This window comes from Melanerpes formicivorus, unplaced genomic scaffold, assembly GCF_026170545.1.
Source record: "Melanerpes formicivorus ecotype bairdi unplaced genomic scaffold, bMelFor1.0.p_v2 SCAF_7, whole genome shotgun sequence".
NCBI lineage: Eukaryota > Metazoa > Chordata > Aves > Piciformes > Picidae > Melanerpes > Melanerpes formicivorus.
Genome location: NW_027142359.1, coordinates 20,399,810 through 20,418,302, shown reverse-complemented (window position 1 = coordinate 20,418,302; position 18,493 = coordinate 20,399,810). Strand labels below are relative to the sequence as shown.

At 46.4% G+C, this 18,493-nt stretch overlaps 1 protein-coding gene across 2 annotated transcripts in view; it reads left to right on the top strand.

The window, feature by feature from the left end:
• Positions 1-18,187, top strand: part of PLA2G4A (phospholipase A2 group IVA) — a 72,195-nt gene extending 54,008 nt beyond the window's left edge. For both annotated transcript variants that reach the window (XM_068141300.1, XM_068141301.1), the window contains 6 exons: positions 165-236; positions 2,202-2,444; positions 10,581-10,765; positions 13,327-13,522; positions 13,727-13,884; positions 15,065-18,187. In XM_068141300.1, coding sequence (XP_067997401.1) covers positions 165-236; positions 2,202-2,444; positions 10,581-10,765; positions 13,327-13,522; positions 13,727-13,884; positions 15,065-15,196 — 986 coding nt within the window. In that variant the 3' untranslated portion in view covers positions 15,197-18,187. The remainder of the gene's footprint in view (positions 1-164; positions 237-2,201; positions 2,445-10,580; positions 10,766-13,326; positions 13,523-13,726; positions 13,885-15,064) is intronic.
• The last annotated feature ends 306 nt before the right edge of the window (positions 18,188-18,493 follow it).

Genomic DNA, 18,493 nt, shown 5'->3' with positions numbered 1-18,493 from the left:
TGTCCCCCACTATTTTGAAGTGGGGGTGCCCATTCAGGTGCCCATTCAGGACACATCAAATCTCTTCAGATGCATTATGAAGACTATGATAGTTTTATGATTCCTGGCTGTTCTGACAATGAAACTGTAGCACTTTAAAGTGATTTTTATGTTTCTTTCAACAGAAAATATTAGGCTAAAGCACCTTGTGAGCAATGATAGTTCAGACAGTGAAGATGAATCACAGCAACCAAAAGGTGAGGAAATCTTCCTCTTTTCTTTCCTAGTTTACTTTTCTCATCAGCTTTTCTGTAGCCTGGTTGGGTTTCCAGATGTGGTTAATTAGTCATAGCTGCTTTTCCTTAATCTTACCAATAGTCTCCTATAAATGTGTCAAGGGTCAGGGCTGAGCCAGCCACTAGCTGAGTGCCAAAGGCTCTCTAAGAAGCCCTGTGCTTTCCAAAGGGAAGATAAAGGGAAGAAGGGAGAGAGACTGATAGGTGGGAAAAGAAACTAACCCAGCTGGGATGGAAAGAAGAACCATGCCACGGAATAGAGACAGAGACACAAACCAAGAGCCAACCCAAACAACGGCCTCACCAGTGGCACTACTGGTGCTATGGACAGGCACTGGGGAAGTAGCAGACTGGACTCAGCTGTAGATGGGAACCAGATTCAGGAGCTGGATTCTGGAATTGGATTCAGGAACACAGATCAGGATGGAAGGCAGAAGCAACAGAGTCCTCCTGGGACACCAGCCAGTGAAGAGGCTTGACCCTGGTGATCCCTCAGCTTTGTCCTGCAGATGCCCTCCACGGGATGCAAAGTTGAGGGTCACCTGCCCTGTCTGCTGCTCCCCACAGGTGCCACCTCTGACTTCCTATCCCCAAAGTGGGGCACAAGCTGTGGCAGTGCCCTTGTTGTCTGCAAGTCTCTGACAGAGCCTGAGCTGGGAAGTGACAGTACTGAGCAGAATTGGTTCTGCTCTACCTCAGACCAGGACAGCTGACAGCTCTGCCCTTGTTTATACCAATGATATAACTTAATTGCGTAGCCCAAAGATCTCAAAAGAGCCAGTGGCTCAACCAAAGAGCAATATATTGAACAGGAGACCTCAGGAGGGCCTTTGGTTTGACTTCCTGCCTCCTGCTCAATCAATGGTCAAATGACTCTCTTACACATCCTCAGTCTTGATGTCAGCCCAACATGGCTTCAGAGAACTCAGCAATTTCACATACACCCAAACATGAGGGTTGCTGAGTCAGATGATCACCAGAAGCCTGTGGCCAGCAAGCTACAGAGCACAGAGGCATGTTTGAATTGTTACCCACACAGCACCTGACACTGTCATTATTTTCAAGCTTTCCTTGGTCAAATATTTCCCTGTGAAGGGTTTAGTTTGTGTTTCCAGCATTCTCAGATACCTTCTAGCACCTTGATAAATGACATTTGATACAGGAAATTCCTAGGGCTTGGCATCATTTGCTAAACAATGCCCAAATCTAGTTTCCCAGAAGAGCCACAAGCAAAAGGGGAACATTGAGGAGTGGGAGGAAAAGATCCTACTGAAAATTATCTTTAGGTACCAAAACCATCTGGGAATTTCTGTAATTTTAATCAGTCTCAGTCTCACCCTAATAATTTGATGATCCTTTTAGGCACAACAGTGATTTTCACCTGAAGAAGTCAGGCATTTTAACAATGAAACCAAGGAGTAAACCTCATGGTTGTGAGGAACAATTTCTTACCCAAAAAGGGTTGTCAAGCCCTGGAACAGGCTGCCCAGGGCAGTGCTGGAGTCCACATCCCTGCAGAGACGGAAAAGCTGTGTAGACATGATGCTAAGGGACACAGATCACCACCCCTTAGTGATTGGACTCTATGATCTTAAAGGTCTCTTCCAAGCAGAATATTTCTGTGAGTCTCTTGGAACGCAGGTCATTTTAGAATCTACAGGAAGAAAAGAAAACCTTGGGAGATGAGGCAGTGGATGATGTCATTAGCTCAGTCAAATGGTTACTTCTGCAGCTCCCCTGCTGTGTAAAATGAGAGTGTGATGCCATGTTCTCTGCAGAATTCCTGTCAGCACTCCAGCCAGCACCAAACACTACATCTCTCTCATGATTTGTACCTGCAGTGGACAGCCTGCAAATCTGTGATTTGGGTTTACGCTTCAGAAGGTCAACTGTCTCACCACTGGATATTTTCACTTTCCTCTGCAGGCACTGAAAACACTGAGGCAAATCAGGAATATCAGAACAGCAGCCAGGAGAGCTGGGTGCAGCGAATGCTGATGGCGTTGGTGGGGGACAGTGCCCTTTTCAACACCAGGGAAGGGCGTGCGGGCAAAGTGCACAACTTCATGCTGGGATTGAACCTCAACAGCTGCTACCCACTCTCTCCTCTGGCAGACCTTCTGAAGCAGGAGTCCGTGGAGGAAGATGAACTAGATGCAGCTGTCGCAGGTCAGTTTGCAGGAAGCCCACACTGATGTGTGTTTATTAGAATAGAGTAGAATTAACCTGGTTGGAATAGACCTTCGAGATCATCAAGTCCAACCTATCAACCAACACCATCTAATCAACTAAACCATGGCACCAAGTGCCTTATCCAGTCTCTTCCTAAACACCTCCAGTGACGGTGACTCCACCACCTTCCTGGGCAGCCCATTCCAATGGCTAATCACTCTTTCTGTGAAGATCTTCTTCCTAACATTCAGCCTAAACCTCCCCTGGCACAGCTTGAGACTGTGTCCTCTTGTTCTGGTGCTGATTGCCTGGGAGAAGAGACCAAGCCCCACCTGGCTACAACCTCACTTCAGGATATTTGTAGACAGTAGTAAGGTCTCCTCTGAGCCTCCTCTTCTCCAGACTAAGCAACGCCAGCTCCCTCAGCTTCTCCTCAAGCAATGACTTCTCAGCATAGTGGCATCCAACTTAGGAGGCTTGCAGCAGCACCTACCTGAAGGCAGAAGAACGTTTCTGTAGAGGCAGCTGTGAGTATTGATCAACAGCAGAGGCTGGGAAGGGATTAGGTGCCTCAGAGGGCACCACATGATGATTGTTCCTCTGTACTGGGCACTGGTGAGACTGCATTCTAAGTATGGGGTGCAGTTTTGGGCTCCTCACTACAAGGACATTGAGAGGCTGGAGCCTGTCCAGAGAACGGCAGCAAAGCTGCTGACGGGTCTAGAGCACAAAGTGCTTTGAGGAGCAGTGGAGGAAACTGAAGTTGTTCAGCCTGGAGAAAAGGAGGGGAGACCTTCTGGCTCTCTGCAACTCTCTACAATTTCCTGAAAGGAGGCTGGAGTGAAAGGGGGCTTAGTCTTTTCTCCAAAGGAACAAGTGATAGGACAAGAGGATGCTGCCTCAGGTTGTGCCAGGGGAAGTTTAGGTTGGTCATTAGGAAAAATGTCTTCATGGAAGGGTTTTTTAAGCCCTGAAACAGGCTGCACTGGGAAGTGGTGGAGTCCCCATTGCTGGAAAGATTTAAAAGCTGTGTAGATGTGGTGCTGAGGGACATGGTTTACTGGTGACCTGGAAGTGCTAGGTTAATGGTTGGACCTGAGGATCTTAAGAGTCTTTTCCAGCTAAAATGAGTCCATGATTCAGTACCTCGGGGAGCAGCAGCAGCCCTTAGTTTGAAGGAATTGCTGGCAGAGGTGGTCAAGCTGCTTTTGTGTGTGGTTCCCTCATTAAGACCACTTCCTCACTCACTTGGACTTCTCCAAAGGGTATCCTGTGTTGTTCATTTTCTCTTATTGATGCTTCTGGTAGAAATCAAACTTTTCTTTGCTCTTCTACAGGGCTTCCCTGTGGCAAAAGTTTTGCAGCTCTCCTGCTGTCTCCTATCTTCCTCTGAAAAAAAATGTAGAGTCAACACACTTCTTGTAGGTCCTTGTGACACTGTTTGCTTCCCAGTGGGACTGATCTGTCAGGAGCATTCACATCTCCTATGTGGCTGATGTGTAGCTGCATCCACATTTCCTTTTGACTGAAGTGGGACTGCAGATGTAAAATAAGAATTTCAGGAAAATGGTCATTTCTGCAAGACGCTGAAAGCCTTCCCCAGTCCCTGAAGCATGTGATGCCTGGGGAAGCAGCTGCAAAGAATTAGGGACCACAAGCAGTTATTATCTTGAAGATTCATTACAACTTTCTCAGTGAAAGCCAACTGATTTCTCAGTGTTCTTCTGTCATGGCTGAGCTTTTTTCCTTCCTCAGTAGGACTTCATGATGTGAGTTGTGATTCTGAGTTATCCCACAGAACAGTTACAGCTCAGTGAAGATACAGACATGGTGGAGCCTCCACTTACAATTTCTTTACCACACACTGTAAAGCTTCTGTATTTTTATTATTATTATTATTATTATTATTATTATTATTATTATTGTTATTGTTATTATTATTATTATTATTATTATTATTATTATTATTATTATTATTATTATTATTGCTTATTAATGACATCTATCAATCTGAGGAGCTACAAGAAGGACATTGAGGTAGTGGAGCATGTCCCAAGAAGAGCATATAGAGATCTATAAGCACCCATAGCCCTTTATTATTAGGCAATGATTTGAAAGTGTTTTCTCCCTTAGATATCAAAGCAAACATGAGCTGGTGAGGGGCCTTGGACACAAATCCTATGAGGAACAGCTGAGGGAACTGGGGTTGTTTAGTCTTCAGAAGAGGAGGCTGAGGGGAGACTTCGTCACCCTTTACAACTACCTTAAAGTGGTTAGAGCAAGGTGGGGATTCATCTCTTCTCACTTGCAACAAGTGACAGGAGGAAACAGGCTCAACTTGTGCCAGGGCAGGTTCACACTGAGTATTAGGAACAATTTCTTCCCTGAAAGGGTTCTCAGCCACTGGAACAGGCTGCCCAGGGAGGTGGAGGGGTCACCATCCCTGCAGGGATTTAAAAGACACCTGGATGTGCTGCTCAGGGACGAGGTTTAGTGCCAGTGACTTAGCAGTAGTAGTGGGGTTGTGAGCTCTAGATGAGCAATTGGACTTGACCAAAAAGGTGTCTTCTGACCTCAATGTTCTATGATTCTATGTTCTTTCCATGTTGCTGTGTAGAGGTACAACATTACCACTCATCCCTTGTGGTAACTATAGGTCCTCTGAAGAGGACAGGGATTCTCCTGGCTGATCATTATGCAATGGTAAATACCAGATGTCGTTTAAAAGCTCAAGTAGCAGAGGAGCTCTGCTGTGTATTTGTTAGGGTAACAAATCCCTTGGAGTGCTTGTGGAGTAATTTCCATCTGTACTTCTCTTTCTAAATATTTTCATCATCTCAGAGGTGTTTACAGTTGGGTAATCTTAATATTTAGAGTAGTTGTAGAAGACAGGAAAGCCTGTAGTAAATTTGTGGAAAAAATGACAGATGATTAGAATTTTGCATAATTAAGGCGTGTAGAGGGTCTTCAGAATCAACCTTCAGCTTCCTGGGGTTTAATTTCCATTGAAACAAAATGCTGGGCCTGCACCTCAGAGACGATTCTTGGCATTCCTTTGGGCAAAATGTCAGCCACAGCTGTGACTGAACTGCACTATTTTGCCTACGTGCATAAACCTGATGAACCAAATCCAACAGCTGTGAGTAGTTGCAATAGTACAGAATCATAGAATGGTTTGGGTTGAAAGGCACCTGCAAAAGTCATCTAGTCCAACCCCCCTGCAGTCAGCAGGGACATCCTCCAGTAATCAGGTTGATCAGAGCCTTGAAAAGTCTCACCTAGAATATCTCCAGGAATGGGGCCTCTGCTACTCCCTGGGCAACCTGTTGAAGTGGTCCACCACCGTCATGGTGCAGAACTTGTTCTTAATATCCAATCTAAATCTCTAATTTCAAACCATTGCCCCTTGTCCTATCACTGCCTTTGGAAGTAGTCCCTCTGCAGCCTTCTTGTAGGTACCAGGAGGCTTCTATTAGGTCTTACTGGAGCCTTCTCTTCCCTAGGCTGAACAACCCCAGCTCCCTCAGCCTGTCCTCATAGCAGAGGTGTTCCAGCCCCCTGATCATTTTAATGGCCTCCTCTGGACCTGCTCCATCAGGTCCATGTCCTTCCTGTGTTGAGGGCTATATTATGGTCAAGAACAGTTAAAAACCCCTTGAAATTTCAATAGTCAGTCTACAACTCACTCAGTAGTGTGATAGGTGTGATTTTAATGCTGTGAATTAATTTCAGGCTGAGAGAACTTGGGCTGTTCATCCTGGAGAAGAGGAGGCTCCAAGGAGACCTTCTGCTGTCCTGTCAGTACTTAAAGGGGCCTATCAGAAAGCTGGGGACAGACTTTTTAGCAGGGTGTCTTGTGATAGGACAAGGGGTGATGGTTTGATGGTGAGGAGGGAGAACTAGCATAGAGAGAAGAGAGACATTTTTGGCACTGAGAGTGGTTGAGACACTGACCCAGGCTGCCCAGAGAGGTGGTAGATGCCCCACCCCCGCAACCATTCCTGGTCAAGTAGTTTGGGGCTTTGAGCAACCTGCTCTACTTGCAAATGTCCCCCCTGAATGGACTAGATAGCCTTTAGAGATCCCTTGAAACCAAACTTATTCTCTGGTTCTGTACAGCAGAGATCCCAGCTGCCTGATCTCCAACACTTGGTTTGACTTTGCTAAGCATTTACTTGGCTTTACTTTCTGCTGAGTATTTTCTTCATTGATGTCAAGTATGCTTTAAAATTTACACTCCTGGAATGATTCCATTCTGAACTCAATTGTTCTGCTTCTGTGCCTTCATATTACAACACTCCAAAATCACTTGAATGTGAATACCAATAGGGGAAAAAATAGCTCATGATGTCTGCTTCCTTATTTCAGTATTTATGGAAACTGTTACGGGTGGTGCACGTCAGTAGCAGATGTCCCTCCATTTCCTATACGTCCACTGAAGCTGCCATCTGTCCCAGCCTTTGCTCTCTAGAAAATGCTTTCTTTTTCCCTTCCAAATAATTCATAGAATCATCCAATGGTTAGGGTTGGAAGGGGATTTAAAAGGTTACAGAATCATAGAACTGTTTTTGTTGGAAGAGACCTCCAAGATTATGAAGTCCAACCGTCAACCCAACACCACCATGGCCATTAAACCATGTCCCAAAGTGCCATGACTACAGGTTTCTTTTCATCTCCAGGGATGGTTACTCCACAACCTCCCTGGGCAGCCTGTTCCGATCCCTGACCACTTCTTCACATCTAGGAGGTGTCCCTACCCACAGTAGGGTGTTGGAACGAAATGATCTTTCAGGTCCCTTTCAACCCAAACCATTCTATAATTTTTTTGCAAGTGGTTCTTTTTTTCTTGTTTGGTGAGGTTTTTCTGTTTTGGTTTTTGTTTTAATGATGATGGATTTGGTACACATTCAGATATTTTCATTGACTTATGCTACTCCCTGATCATTAAATATACCTAGTTCTAAACCAGATCAGTACACATCCTTGGCCCTTTATCATGAAGGAATGATTTGATTTTCTCCCTCAGATATCAAGGCAGACCTGAGGACAGTGATAGAATAGAATTAACCAGGTTGGAAAAGACCTTCAAGATCGTCAAGTCCAACCTATCACCCAACACCATCTAATCAACTAAACCATGGCACCAAGTGCCTCATCCAGTTTCAAACACCTCCAGTGATGGTGACTCCAGTACCTCCCCGGGCAGCCCATTCCAATGGCCAATCACTCTGTGAAGACCTTCTTCCTAACATCCAGCCTAAACCTCCCCTGGCACAGCTTGAGACTGTGTCCTCTTGTTCTGGTGCTGGTTGTCTGGGAGAAGAGACTAACCCCCTCCTGGCTACAACCTCCCTTCAGGTAGCTGTAGACAGCAATAAGGTCTCCTCTGAGCCTCCTCTTCTCCAGGCTAAGCAACCCCAGCTCCCTCAGCCTCTCCTCACAGAGCTTGTGCTCCAAACCCCTCCCCAGCTTTGTTGCCCTTCTCTGGACATGTTCCAGCAACTCAACATTGCCTCATTTCTTAGCAGAGTGCCCTCAAATAAGTAATAACAGAAATAAAATTCAAAATGTCTGTTCTGATGATTTTTGTGGCTGCTCATAACAGTAAATTGTTCTCATGGATCCTCCAATGATAGGCAGTAGAGTAGGAATTCTTTTTGAAGGACTTTCTTCACATGAAAATATATTGTATTCATATTAATTCTATTGCTGATAAAATAGGCACTAAAAATAATGATAGGATGATAGGTGGGACTGGGACCAGTGTTTAGCATCCTGTCAGTGACATGGGCAGTGGCACTGATGCATCCTCAACAAGTTTGCTGATGACACCAAACTGTGTGGCCTGGTTGACATGCTGGAAGGAAGGGATCCATACAGAGGGACTTTCACAGGTTTCAGAGGTGGGCCCAAGCCAACCTCATGAAGATCAGCAAGGCCAAGTGCAAGGTTCTGCACCTGGGTTGGGGCAATCCCAAGCACAAATATAGGCTGGGCAAGGAGTGGCTCAAGAGCAGTATGGAAGAGAAGGACTTGGGGATGTCAGTTGAAGACAAACTCACCATGAGCACTTGGTGCCTTGGTTTAGTAGTCATGAGGTCTTGGGTGGCAGGTTGGACTTGATCTTTGAGGTCTTTTTCAACCTTATTCTATGAGCCAGCAATGGTTACTGGCAGCCCAGAAGGCAGCTGTGTGCTGGGCTGCATCAAAAGCAGCAGGACAGGGAAGGGATTCTGCCTCTCTGCTCTGCTTTACTGAGATCCTACCTGCAGCACTGTATCCAGTTCTGGTGTCTTCAACAAACGAGGGACATAGAACTCCTAGAGTTGGTCCAGAGGAGGCCACAAAAATGATCAGAGGGCTGGAGAACCTCTCCTGTGGGGACAAGCTGAGGGAGATGCAGCTGCTCAACCTGGAGAAGACAAGACTCTGAGGAGATCTTAGACCAGCTTTCCAGTACCTGAAGGGGGCACAAGGGCTTAGAGCGATAGGATGAGAGGGAATGGATTGAAGCTGTAGGAGGGTAGATTGAGGCTGGGCATTATGAAGAAATATTTTCCAGTGAGGGTTGTGATACACTGGAACAAGTTGCCCAGAGAGGCTGTGGATGCCCTGTCCCTGGAGATGTTCACGGCTAGGCTGGATGAGGTCTTGAGCAACCTGGTGTAGTCAAAGGTGTTCCAGGACCTACCTGAGCTTTAAGGTCCTTTCCAAGCCAAACCATTCTGTGGTAACTGTGTTGCTCAGCATTCCCTAGCTTACAGTGCCCTCTGCAGATATAAGTCTCCAGTTAAAAGTGAAACACATGCACTGGAAATGCTTTTAAGATCTAGAGTAAGACACAAAACTGTCAGGGGAAAAAGTTTATGACCCTTTAGTTGTACCCACAGACTTGGAGACGTGCACAGGCACTTGGGAAAAATGACATATTTTTACCCTGAGTTTCAACTAGGGAACACTGAAGTTGAAGGAGACTCAGCATCTTCTTCAGCCTCAGTTTGGGCTTCAGAGATAGGAAGCTCTTTGATACTCTACCATGGTGATCTCAGAGATATTTTCCAATCAAAACAATTCCGTGATTCTATGACAGTGGCAGCAGTAAGTGGCTTACATGTGATTTCCCCCAGTGCTTCTGTTTCAAATACAGACATGGATCCCTGTTCCCTTCTATCCCATGCCTATTAGTGAGTATGAAGTCATCAGCTGTCATTTAGGTTGAAAGGCAAGACTTGGTAGTCCTAAGTTTAAGGGACATGGACAAGAATTACACAAAATTAGAGCCATGTCAAGGCTTCAGAGGCAAATCTCAGCTGGAGAATAGGAAGAGGGAAGGACAGAGTATTGGGAGGGAACCTGGAGGAATAGGTTTGGACAGGGCTTGTGGGACACTGGGGGATGTATGTCAGGAATGTGTCTCTTCATGTCCCATAAACACTTTATCATAGATTGACAGAATGCTTTGGGTCAAAAGGGACCTTTTAAACACCCAGGTAGTGCAACTCCCTGCAGTCAGCAGGGACATCTGCAACTAGAGTAGGTTGCTCAGTGTCCCATTCAAGCTGAATGGTTCCAGGGATGGAGCATCTACCACCTCTCTGGGCTACCTGGCAGAGGGTCTCATCCTCAGTGTGAAAATTTTCTTCCTTCTTTCCAGTCTGAATCTCCCTCTTTCAGTTCAAACTATCAACCCTTGTGCTATCACAACAGACCCTACTCAAAAGTCTGTTTAAGCACTGAAAGGCCACCAGAAGGCCTCTCTGGAGTCTTCTCTTCTCCAGGCTGAATAACCCCAACTTTTTTTGTGTACAGTTTTTTGGGGGATGACAGAGTAAACGTGGGAAGGCTGGGGTCAAACATGGCCATTTGCTCCCTTCAGTTTTGCCTCAAGCCACCTCTGCTTCTGCCTTGGGACAGGACATTGGTGTACTTGACCTTCTGGGGTCCCTTGCAGCTCTGTTTTTCCATCTTGTTGTCCAGTTGTTAAGACCAGAGTTAAGGCTGCAGGAGCTGATAGTATGTTTAGTTGGGATGCTGCACATTCTAAATTCTGTGGAATCTTCAGTACTTGGGAAATCCATCAGAACATCAGTTCCTCACTCTCTGTTCCTGTTGTGTTTTCATTGTTCCACACAGATCCTGACGAGTTTGAGAGGATCTATGAACCTCTGGATGTGAAGAGCAAGAAGATTCATATAGTGGACAGTGGGCTGACATTTAACCTGCCATACCCACTTATCTTGAGACCTCAAAGAGGTGTGGATCTCATCATCTCTTTTGATTTTTCAGCAAGGCCAAGTGACTCCAGTCCTCCTTTCAAAGTAAGTAAGGCAGACCATTCCTTTCAATGTAATCAAGATGTAAATTTGACTCAGTTGTACTCTTCCAGTCAGGCTGGTTGCACATTTGATGGTTCCAGAAGGCCTCAGTGCTCTTGTATTCACAACACTGGAGCAATTTGTTTTCATGTCAAGACAGAGTGTTGCACTCTATCTCAGTTCCTGTTTACATGATTCATGGGAGGCAGCTGACACAAAGCAGGCTGATGCAGTTGGTTTGATGTCACAGCTCTGCTGTGGTGACGGCAGCCTTGCCTTCAACACTGCTGCACAGCTCCCTTTTGGGTCAGGATTAACCAATTTGGTCACTCAGGTGCCAACACACTGCCACTCCAGCTCTGCATAGCTGAGTCTGGAGTGTGAGGGAAAGAGTTTCTGTCAAACACTCCCAGAAGTATGTCCCACTCACTCTCCTCTTGCTAAGTACCCAATGTTTTGGAAGTGGAGCTAACTTGATTATCACAGTGGAGAAGAGCTTGGGGGTGTCAGTTGATGGAAAACTCACCTTGAGCCAGCTGGCATTCCAGAAGGCAGCTTTGTGCTGGGCTGCATCCAAAGCAGTGAGAGCAGCAGGACAGGGAGGGGATTCTACCCCTCTGCTCTGCTAAGACCATACCTGGAGCACTGTGTCCAGTTCTGGTGCCCCCAGCATGAGGGACATGGAACTGCTGGAGTGGGTCCAGAAGAGGCCATGAAGATAATCACAGACAGGAGCACCTCCTCTGTAGGGACAGGCTGAGAGTTGGGCTCTTCAGCCTGGAGAAAAGAAGGATCCAGGGAGACCTTAGAGCAGCTTTCCAGAACTTGAAGGGAGCTACAGGCAAGCTGGGGAGGGACTTTTGTTTACAGGGGCTTGGCATGATAGGATGAAAGGGAATGGATTGAAGCTGGAGGAGGAGAGATTTAGACCGGAGACTAGGAAGAAACTCTTTATAGTGAGGGTGGTGAGGCACTGGAACAGGCTGCCCAGGGAGTTTGTGGATGCCCTGTGCCTGAAGGTGCTCAAGGTCTGGTTTGATAAGGCCTTGAGCAACCCATACAATCCCACTGATTCCACTTGCATCACAGGTTCCAGTTCAAGATCTGGCCTGGACCTGTAGTAGCACTTGAAGCTACAGAGAGGGAAATCAGCCAGCAGAAGTCAATGACTCTGCTCTTGGTTTATCATTTTACACCCACTATTGTTTTATCTCTTGTGTATCCAAAACAGTTGCCCAAAGAAGGGCCCTATTTCATTCAAACCCAAGATTAAACATGTTGACCTTCCCTCTCCTCCCTCTCACACACCCTCATTACATGCTTTTGAGTCATTATTTACCAATTATTGTGTTTACTGGGTTGTCACAAGGGGGAAAAAAAGCCTCTTTTCCAAACTCCTTCCTTCACTTAGCATCTTTCAGATGCCTTGCTGTGCTGTGCTGGGACTCCAAAGAGAGCCCCACGTGGACTGGTGTTTATGAGCTCTCACTGGTTTCCATAGTGCCGCTACTCAGTTTGACACTGAAATTATGGACGGCTTTTTCTAGCTGTCAGCTCTGTAAATTCACCCAAAGATTTATGTGACAGAGCAGCTCTCTCCTTCCTGTGAATCATCACCACAGGTGGTGAAGCTCAGCAGGCTCCATTAGGTGCTCAGGTTGCCACACTGGGTCATCTGTACAAAGGTTAACTCCATGAGTCCTACTGTAAAGATGCATGAGTTCAACTGCTTCTAGTAAGCACATGTGGTGTGCAAACTGTGTGGTGCAGCCAGAAGGGACCTGGAGCAGGTGGGTAGAGCTGGAATGAGTAGGGCTGACAGTCATCCAGCCAGATTAGAGATGCAGCAGGGTTGAGAGTATGGTGGGTGAAAAGCAAGACATGAGCTGGTACCAAGCGCTGCCAGCCCGGCAGTGTGGGCAGCAGGTGGAGGGAGGGGATTCTGCCTCTCTGCTGTGCTCTGCTGAGACCCCACCTGCAGTGCTGGGGCCAGCTCTGAAGTCCTCAGCACAGCAAAGACATGGACCTGTTGGAGTGAGGCCAGAGGAGACCACAGCCATGATGGAAAGCTTGGAAGCCTTCTGCTGTGAGGCTAAGCTGAAAGAGTTGGGGTTGTTCAGCCTGAAGAAGAGAAAGCTCCAGGGAGACCTTCTGGTAGTCTTGCAGTACTTAAAGGGGCTGATCAGAAAACTGGGGACAGACTTTTGAGTAGGGCCTGTTGTGACAGGACAAGGGGTGATTGAACTAAAAGAGGGAGGATTCAGACTGGAGAGAAGGAAGAAAATTTTCACATTGAGGATGGCGAGACCCTGGCTCAGGTTGCCCAGAGAGGTGGTAGATGCCCCTGGAACCATTCCAGGTCAGGTTGTTTGAGGTTCTGAGCAACTTGCTCTAGTTGCAGATGTCCTTGCTGACTGCAGAGGGGTTGGACTGGATGACCTTGAAAAGTTTCTTCTGCCCCAAACCATTCTGTGATTCTACCCAATGTGCCTCGTGTCTCTGTCCGAGCTCTCTCTCTTAGCAGTGGATGCTTTACCTGCACCCGGGTTTTTCTACCTTTTCAGGAGATTCTGCTTGCTGAGAAATGGGCCAAGATGAACAAGCTTCCATTCCCCAAAATAGACCCAAACGTGTTTGATCGAGAGGGCCTGAAGGAGTGCTATGTTTTCAAGCCAAAGGACACCTCTTCAGAGAAAGACTGTCCAACTATAATCCATTTTGTTTTGGCTAACATCAACTTCCGGAAGTACAAAGCTCCAGGTGAGCGTGCAGCTTCTGATGCTGAATCTGGCTGTCCCTTTGAAGCCTTCTCATGGCCTGCTGATGTCATACTGGAAATGTTTTGTCTCAGAAGTAACTCCTGAGTCTGTCTGTAGTAGGAGATCTCAAAAGAGGTGTTGAAAGGAAGATGGGAGGTCTTCAAACCCCAAACTTTGATTGTCTTTGTGTTTGTTCTGTGTGTAGGTGTACCGAGGGAAACTCAGGAAGAGAAGGATTTTGCAGACTTTGATATTTTTGATGATCCAAATACACCCTTCTCTACCTTCAACTTCCAATATTCCAATGAAGCTTTCAAGAGGCTCCATGATCTGATGGAATTCAACACCCTCAATAACATAGATGTACGTATGCTGGTGTGGAAGGGCCTTCAAGGGTCTAGATCATTAAACAGAAAAGTAGGTGAGGTAAGCTCTGAAGCTGCCATACCGGAGCTGCAGGGGTTCACCTCAGGGTTTGCCTGAGTGTTAGGACATCAAAAGTGCTTCCTACGTTTCCTTGTGCCCTTTTAACTTCTCAGAGTTGAGGCTGGATCAGTGGAAAAATCTGATTTTAGTGAGGGCTGGAGTATGCCCCAGCGAAATTCTTCGTGAGCTTGTATGAAAGCATGCACAAACTGGTGTGGTCAGTTCGTGTCCTTCTGACCTGGGAAGGAGAGGAGTCCAGGCACTGCAGGAAACAGGGGTTCCCCAAAAAGTGCTGGATGAGATACACAGATTGAGGTGAAAAGCATTTGGTGTTTTCACTTGACCTCTTTTTCTGAAGCACTTGAAGTATAAGTGTTGTAGGTAGTGTTACCATCTACGATCTTTTCTCAGTAATAAACCACTGAACAAATATGCTGCTGAAAAGGTGCTTTCCAGTGGAACAAGTAATACTGGCTGAGAGGACTGATGTAACATTGTGGCCATCTTCCAAATGGAAGCACTGCTAGGGTATAGGGTGGGGGTGTGTGCTTCTCACAGTGTTTGAGCCTGGCCTTGTTAGGATCCACTCCAGTTCATGCTCTTTTCTAGTTTGGTTCCTGTGTTGGCCATTTTGCCATCCAAAGCCTTGAAGGATACTTGAGCAGGCCTGGAGAAGAGAAGGCTCCAGGGAGACCTAATAGCAACCTTCCAGTACCTGAAGGGGACCTACAAGAAGGCTGCAGAGGGACTATTACCAAAGGCCTGCAGTGATAGGACAAGGAGCAGTGGTTTGAAATTAGAGAAAAGCAGACTTACATTGGATGTTAAGAACAAGTTCTGCACCATGAGGGTGGTGGAACACTGGAACAGGTTACCCAGGGGTGTACTTGAGGAAATATTCTGGAAATATTCTGGAAATTCCTGGAAATATTCTAGATGAGGCTCAACAAAGCTCTGATCAACCTGATCTATTGGAGGATGTCTCTGCTGACTGCAGGGGGGGTGGACTAGATGACCTTTGGAGGTGCTTTCCAACCCAAACCATTCTTTGATTCTTTGATCTGCTTCTGTGTTGGTTATTTCCCTGAATGACACCTTGTTGTTGCCTTTTTCCCAGGTGATCAAGCAAGCTATGAAGGAGAGCATTGAATACAGGAAGGAGAACCCGTCTCGCTGCTCCGTGTCCCTCAGCAGCGTGGAAGCACGGAGATTCTTTAACAAGAACAATCTGAACAACAACCATACGTAGAGGATGTGCCAGAGGTCCTGCTCCTTCAAGAAACTGGTTCTGTCTTTATAACTGGATTAAGAAAAGACATTATCAGAGCATTGCTGCTGCTGAGCAGGGCTGGGCACAACTCCTGCAAATATCTGCTTATGAGTTCTCCAAGTGTCAATAGAATTTTGTACTCAGTTTTTCATCAAAAGCCCTGGAAACATTTCAGCGTGACAAGAACCTGACTATAAATACTCTGGAATCAGCTGGGGTTGATGATGTTCCTTGGGTTCAGTGTCTAGCTTTTTATTACTTACAAAAGGACAAGCCCTGGTTCTCAGCGTGGGGCCATTGTCTGGTTTGTGATGGATGGAAACTCGATGTGTCTTGGAACATGGGATGGAATGAGAACCAGAGAAGAAACAAATCTAGAAACAGAGACAATACAGAGGGGATCTGATCAATGTTCAGCAAGAGCTAAAGGGTAGGGGGACAAAAGGACAGGGCCAGACACTTGTCAGTGGTGCCCAGTGACAGGACAAGGGGCAACAGACACGAACTGAAACCCAGAAGGTTCCAACTGAACAAAGAGAGAAGTTCTTTGGTTTGAGGGTGCTGGAGCCCTGGAGAAGGCTGCCTAGAGAGGCTGTGGAGTCTCCTCCGGAGAGATTCCAAACCCATCTGGACATTGTGATCCTGGGCAAGCTGCTGTGGGTGATCCTGCTTTAGCAAGGGAGATTTGCACTGCATGATCTCCAGAGGTCCCTTCTAACCCCCACCATTCTGTGTGTAGCTGGGCTGGGGCCCATACTCTGCTCTGCTCTGTATCTATGAGAAGCTTTCCTCTTACTGTGGTCTGAAAAGCCCAAGTTGGTGACCACCACTCGACTCCAGCAGTTCCCCCTGAGGTACATTCAGTCATTTGGCTGCTTACCAGCTGTGTCAGGGTTGATTTCTTACCCTTGAAAGGATTTTGCTGGCTAACAATCATTGGCTGTCTTGACCTGACCAATTCCACATTTCTCACACATGGTGTCTCTTAAAAACCCCAGCAGATGGGAATCAGAAATGGGGTTTATGCGTCTTTGAGAAAAGGTTCCTCAGCTGGTTATTAATGCTTCTAGAGCTTTTGCAACTAATGCTAAGGTGGACCTGCTCCTGAATCTTTTAATTTCAAGTATTGTCACAAAAAGTGAAGTCCACTACTGTTTAAGAGTGTGTGCATCCAGCCTCTTGGCACTTCTTTCTCTTGCTCCACAAAATTACATTAGAATCATGGAAGGGTTTGAGTTGGAAGGGACCTTAAAGATTATCTAGTTCTAAGCCCCCTGCCATGGGCAGAGACACCTCCAGACCAGGTTGCTCTAAGCCTCATTCATCCTGGCCTTGAACACCTCCAGGGAGAGGGTGATGGTGCTTGGAGAACCCAAGAGTAAAGATCACAGAATCCCAGAATGGTTTGGGTTGGAAGGGATGTTGAAGATCATCCAGTTTCAACCTCCTGCCATGAGCAAGAACACATCCCACTAGATCAAGTTGCTCAAGGCCTCATCCAACCTGATCTTAAACATTTCCAGGGATGAAGCATCCACAGCTTCTCTGGGCATCCTGTTCCAGTGTCTCACCACCCTCACTCTAAAGAATTTCTTCCTGATTTCTTAGGAAACCTCTTGATAAGGCTTCTTAATTAACAGTAGTTGAAGGAAGAAGTTAAGTTCTTATTGCTGACAAAGAGAAATTAGAGGTGATTTTTCCATCTGACCACCATGTTTCTGCCAGAGGACCATGGTAGTGCTTACTGGGGACAGCAAAAATGTTGCTGGGTGAAGAATGTGCTGTAGTTCCTGTGTCAAAGGCTGATATTAAAGGGATATTTTCAGTACACTGCATAATGACAGGCCCTGTGCAGACAGCTCATTCCTGTGCCCTCTCAGTGTTAACTGCATATGCATAGAAAATGCAGTCACACCTCCAAAACCTTCAACCTGCTTTGAAATCATCTCATCAGCAAGTGTGTGACATGGGAAAGAGCAGGAGCTGATGGGGGCCCTGCTGGCTGTGCACCGTGCACAAGATCCAGTTACTGCTGTCTTTTGTGGTGCCTCCACAACACACTTCAAGTGGAATTTTGGTCTCAGTATTCCTCTTGATGTTAATAGGGTTTGGATTTCTCCCTCTGTCTCTTGTATAGATTCACAGAATGGTTTGGGTTGGAAGGGACCTTAAAGATCATCGAGTTCCAGTCCCCTCTGCCATGGGCAGGGACACCTTCCGCTAGACCAGGCTGCTCAAGGCCTCATCCAACCTAGCTGTGAAGAGGTCCAGGGAGGGGACATCACCACCTCCCTGGGCAACTGTTCCAGTGTCTCACCACCCTCATAGGAAAGAATTTCTTCCTAATCTCCAGTCCAAATCTGCCTTCCTCAACCTTCATTCCATTCCCTCTCATCCTAACACTCCAAGCCTTTGTAAAAAGTCCCTCCCCAGCTCTCCTGTATCCCTTTCAGGTACTGTCAAGCTGCTCAAAGATCTCCTTGGAGCCTTCTCTTCTCCAGGCTGAACAGCTCCAACTCTCTCAGCCTGTCCCCATAGGGGAGATTCTCCCGCCCTCTGATCATCTTCATGGCCTCTCCTGGACCCAATACAGCAGTTCTATGTCCTTCTTGTGCTGGGAGTGTTAGGTCAATGGTTGGACTTGATGATCTTGGAGGTCTTTTCCAGCCAAAACAATTCTGTGATTCTATGAGGGAAAATAAAAGAAACTTATCCTACTGCTGCCTAATTTAAACATTTTCATTAAGATCTGGAATACAGGAAGAAACTGGTACTGTTATTTTACTGTAAAATTCTCTTTTTCAAGGTTCCCCTCCCCCCTCTTTTCTTAGTGATGATAATTGTGGTTTGTATTTTCCAGTATTTACCTGCTCTGCTGTATGGAACTATTTTCCTCTCTTTTATATAGTTCATATTCTCGCAGTGTTACCAGGCAATACAGAATAAAATGTAGCTCTCTTTGACACCTCATTTCATTCTGATCATTGATGTGATGTTTTCTTTTTCATCTGGGACAGCTCAGTAGTGTGGGACCTAGAGGGACTGCTCTGTGGTGGGGTACCTAGCAGGACGGCTCATGAGCAAGAGATTCAGTGTTTTGCTTACAATTCTGTACTTCTAGCATAGATGTTAAAACCATAACATTTTGGAGGTATTCAGTGTGCATTCAGAAGAGTGTGGTCAGCAGGTTGAGGGAGATTCTCCTCACCCTCTACTTGGACCCAGTGAGACCACAGCTGGAGTGGTCTGGCCAGCTCTGGGCTCTCCAGTTCAAAA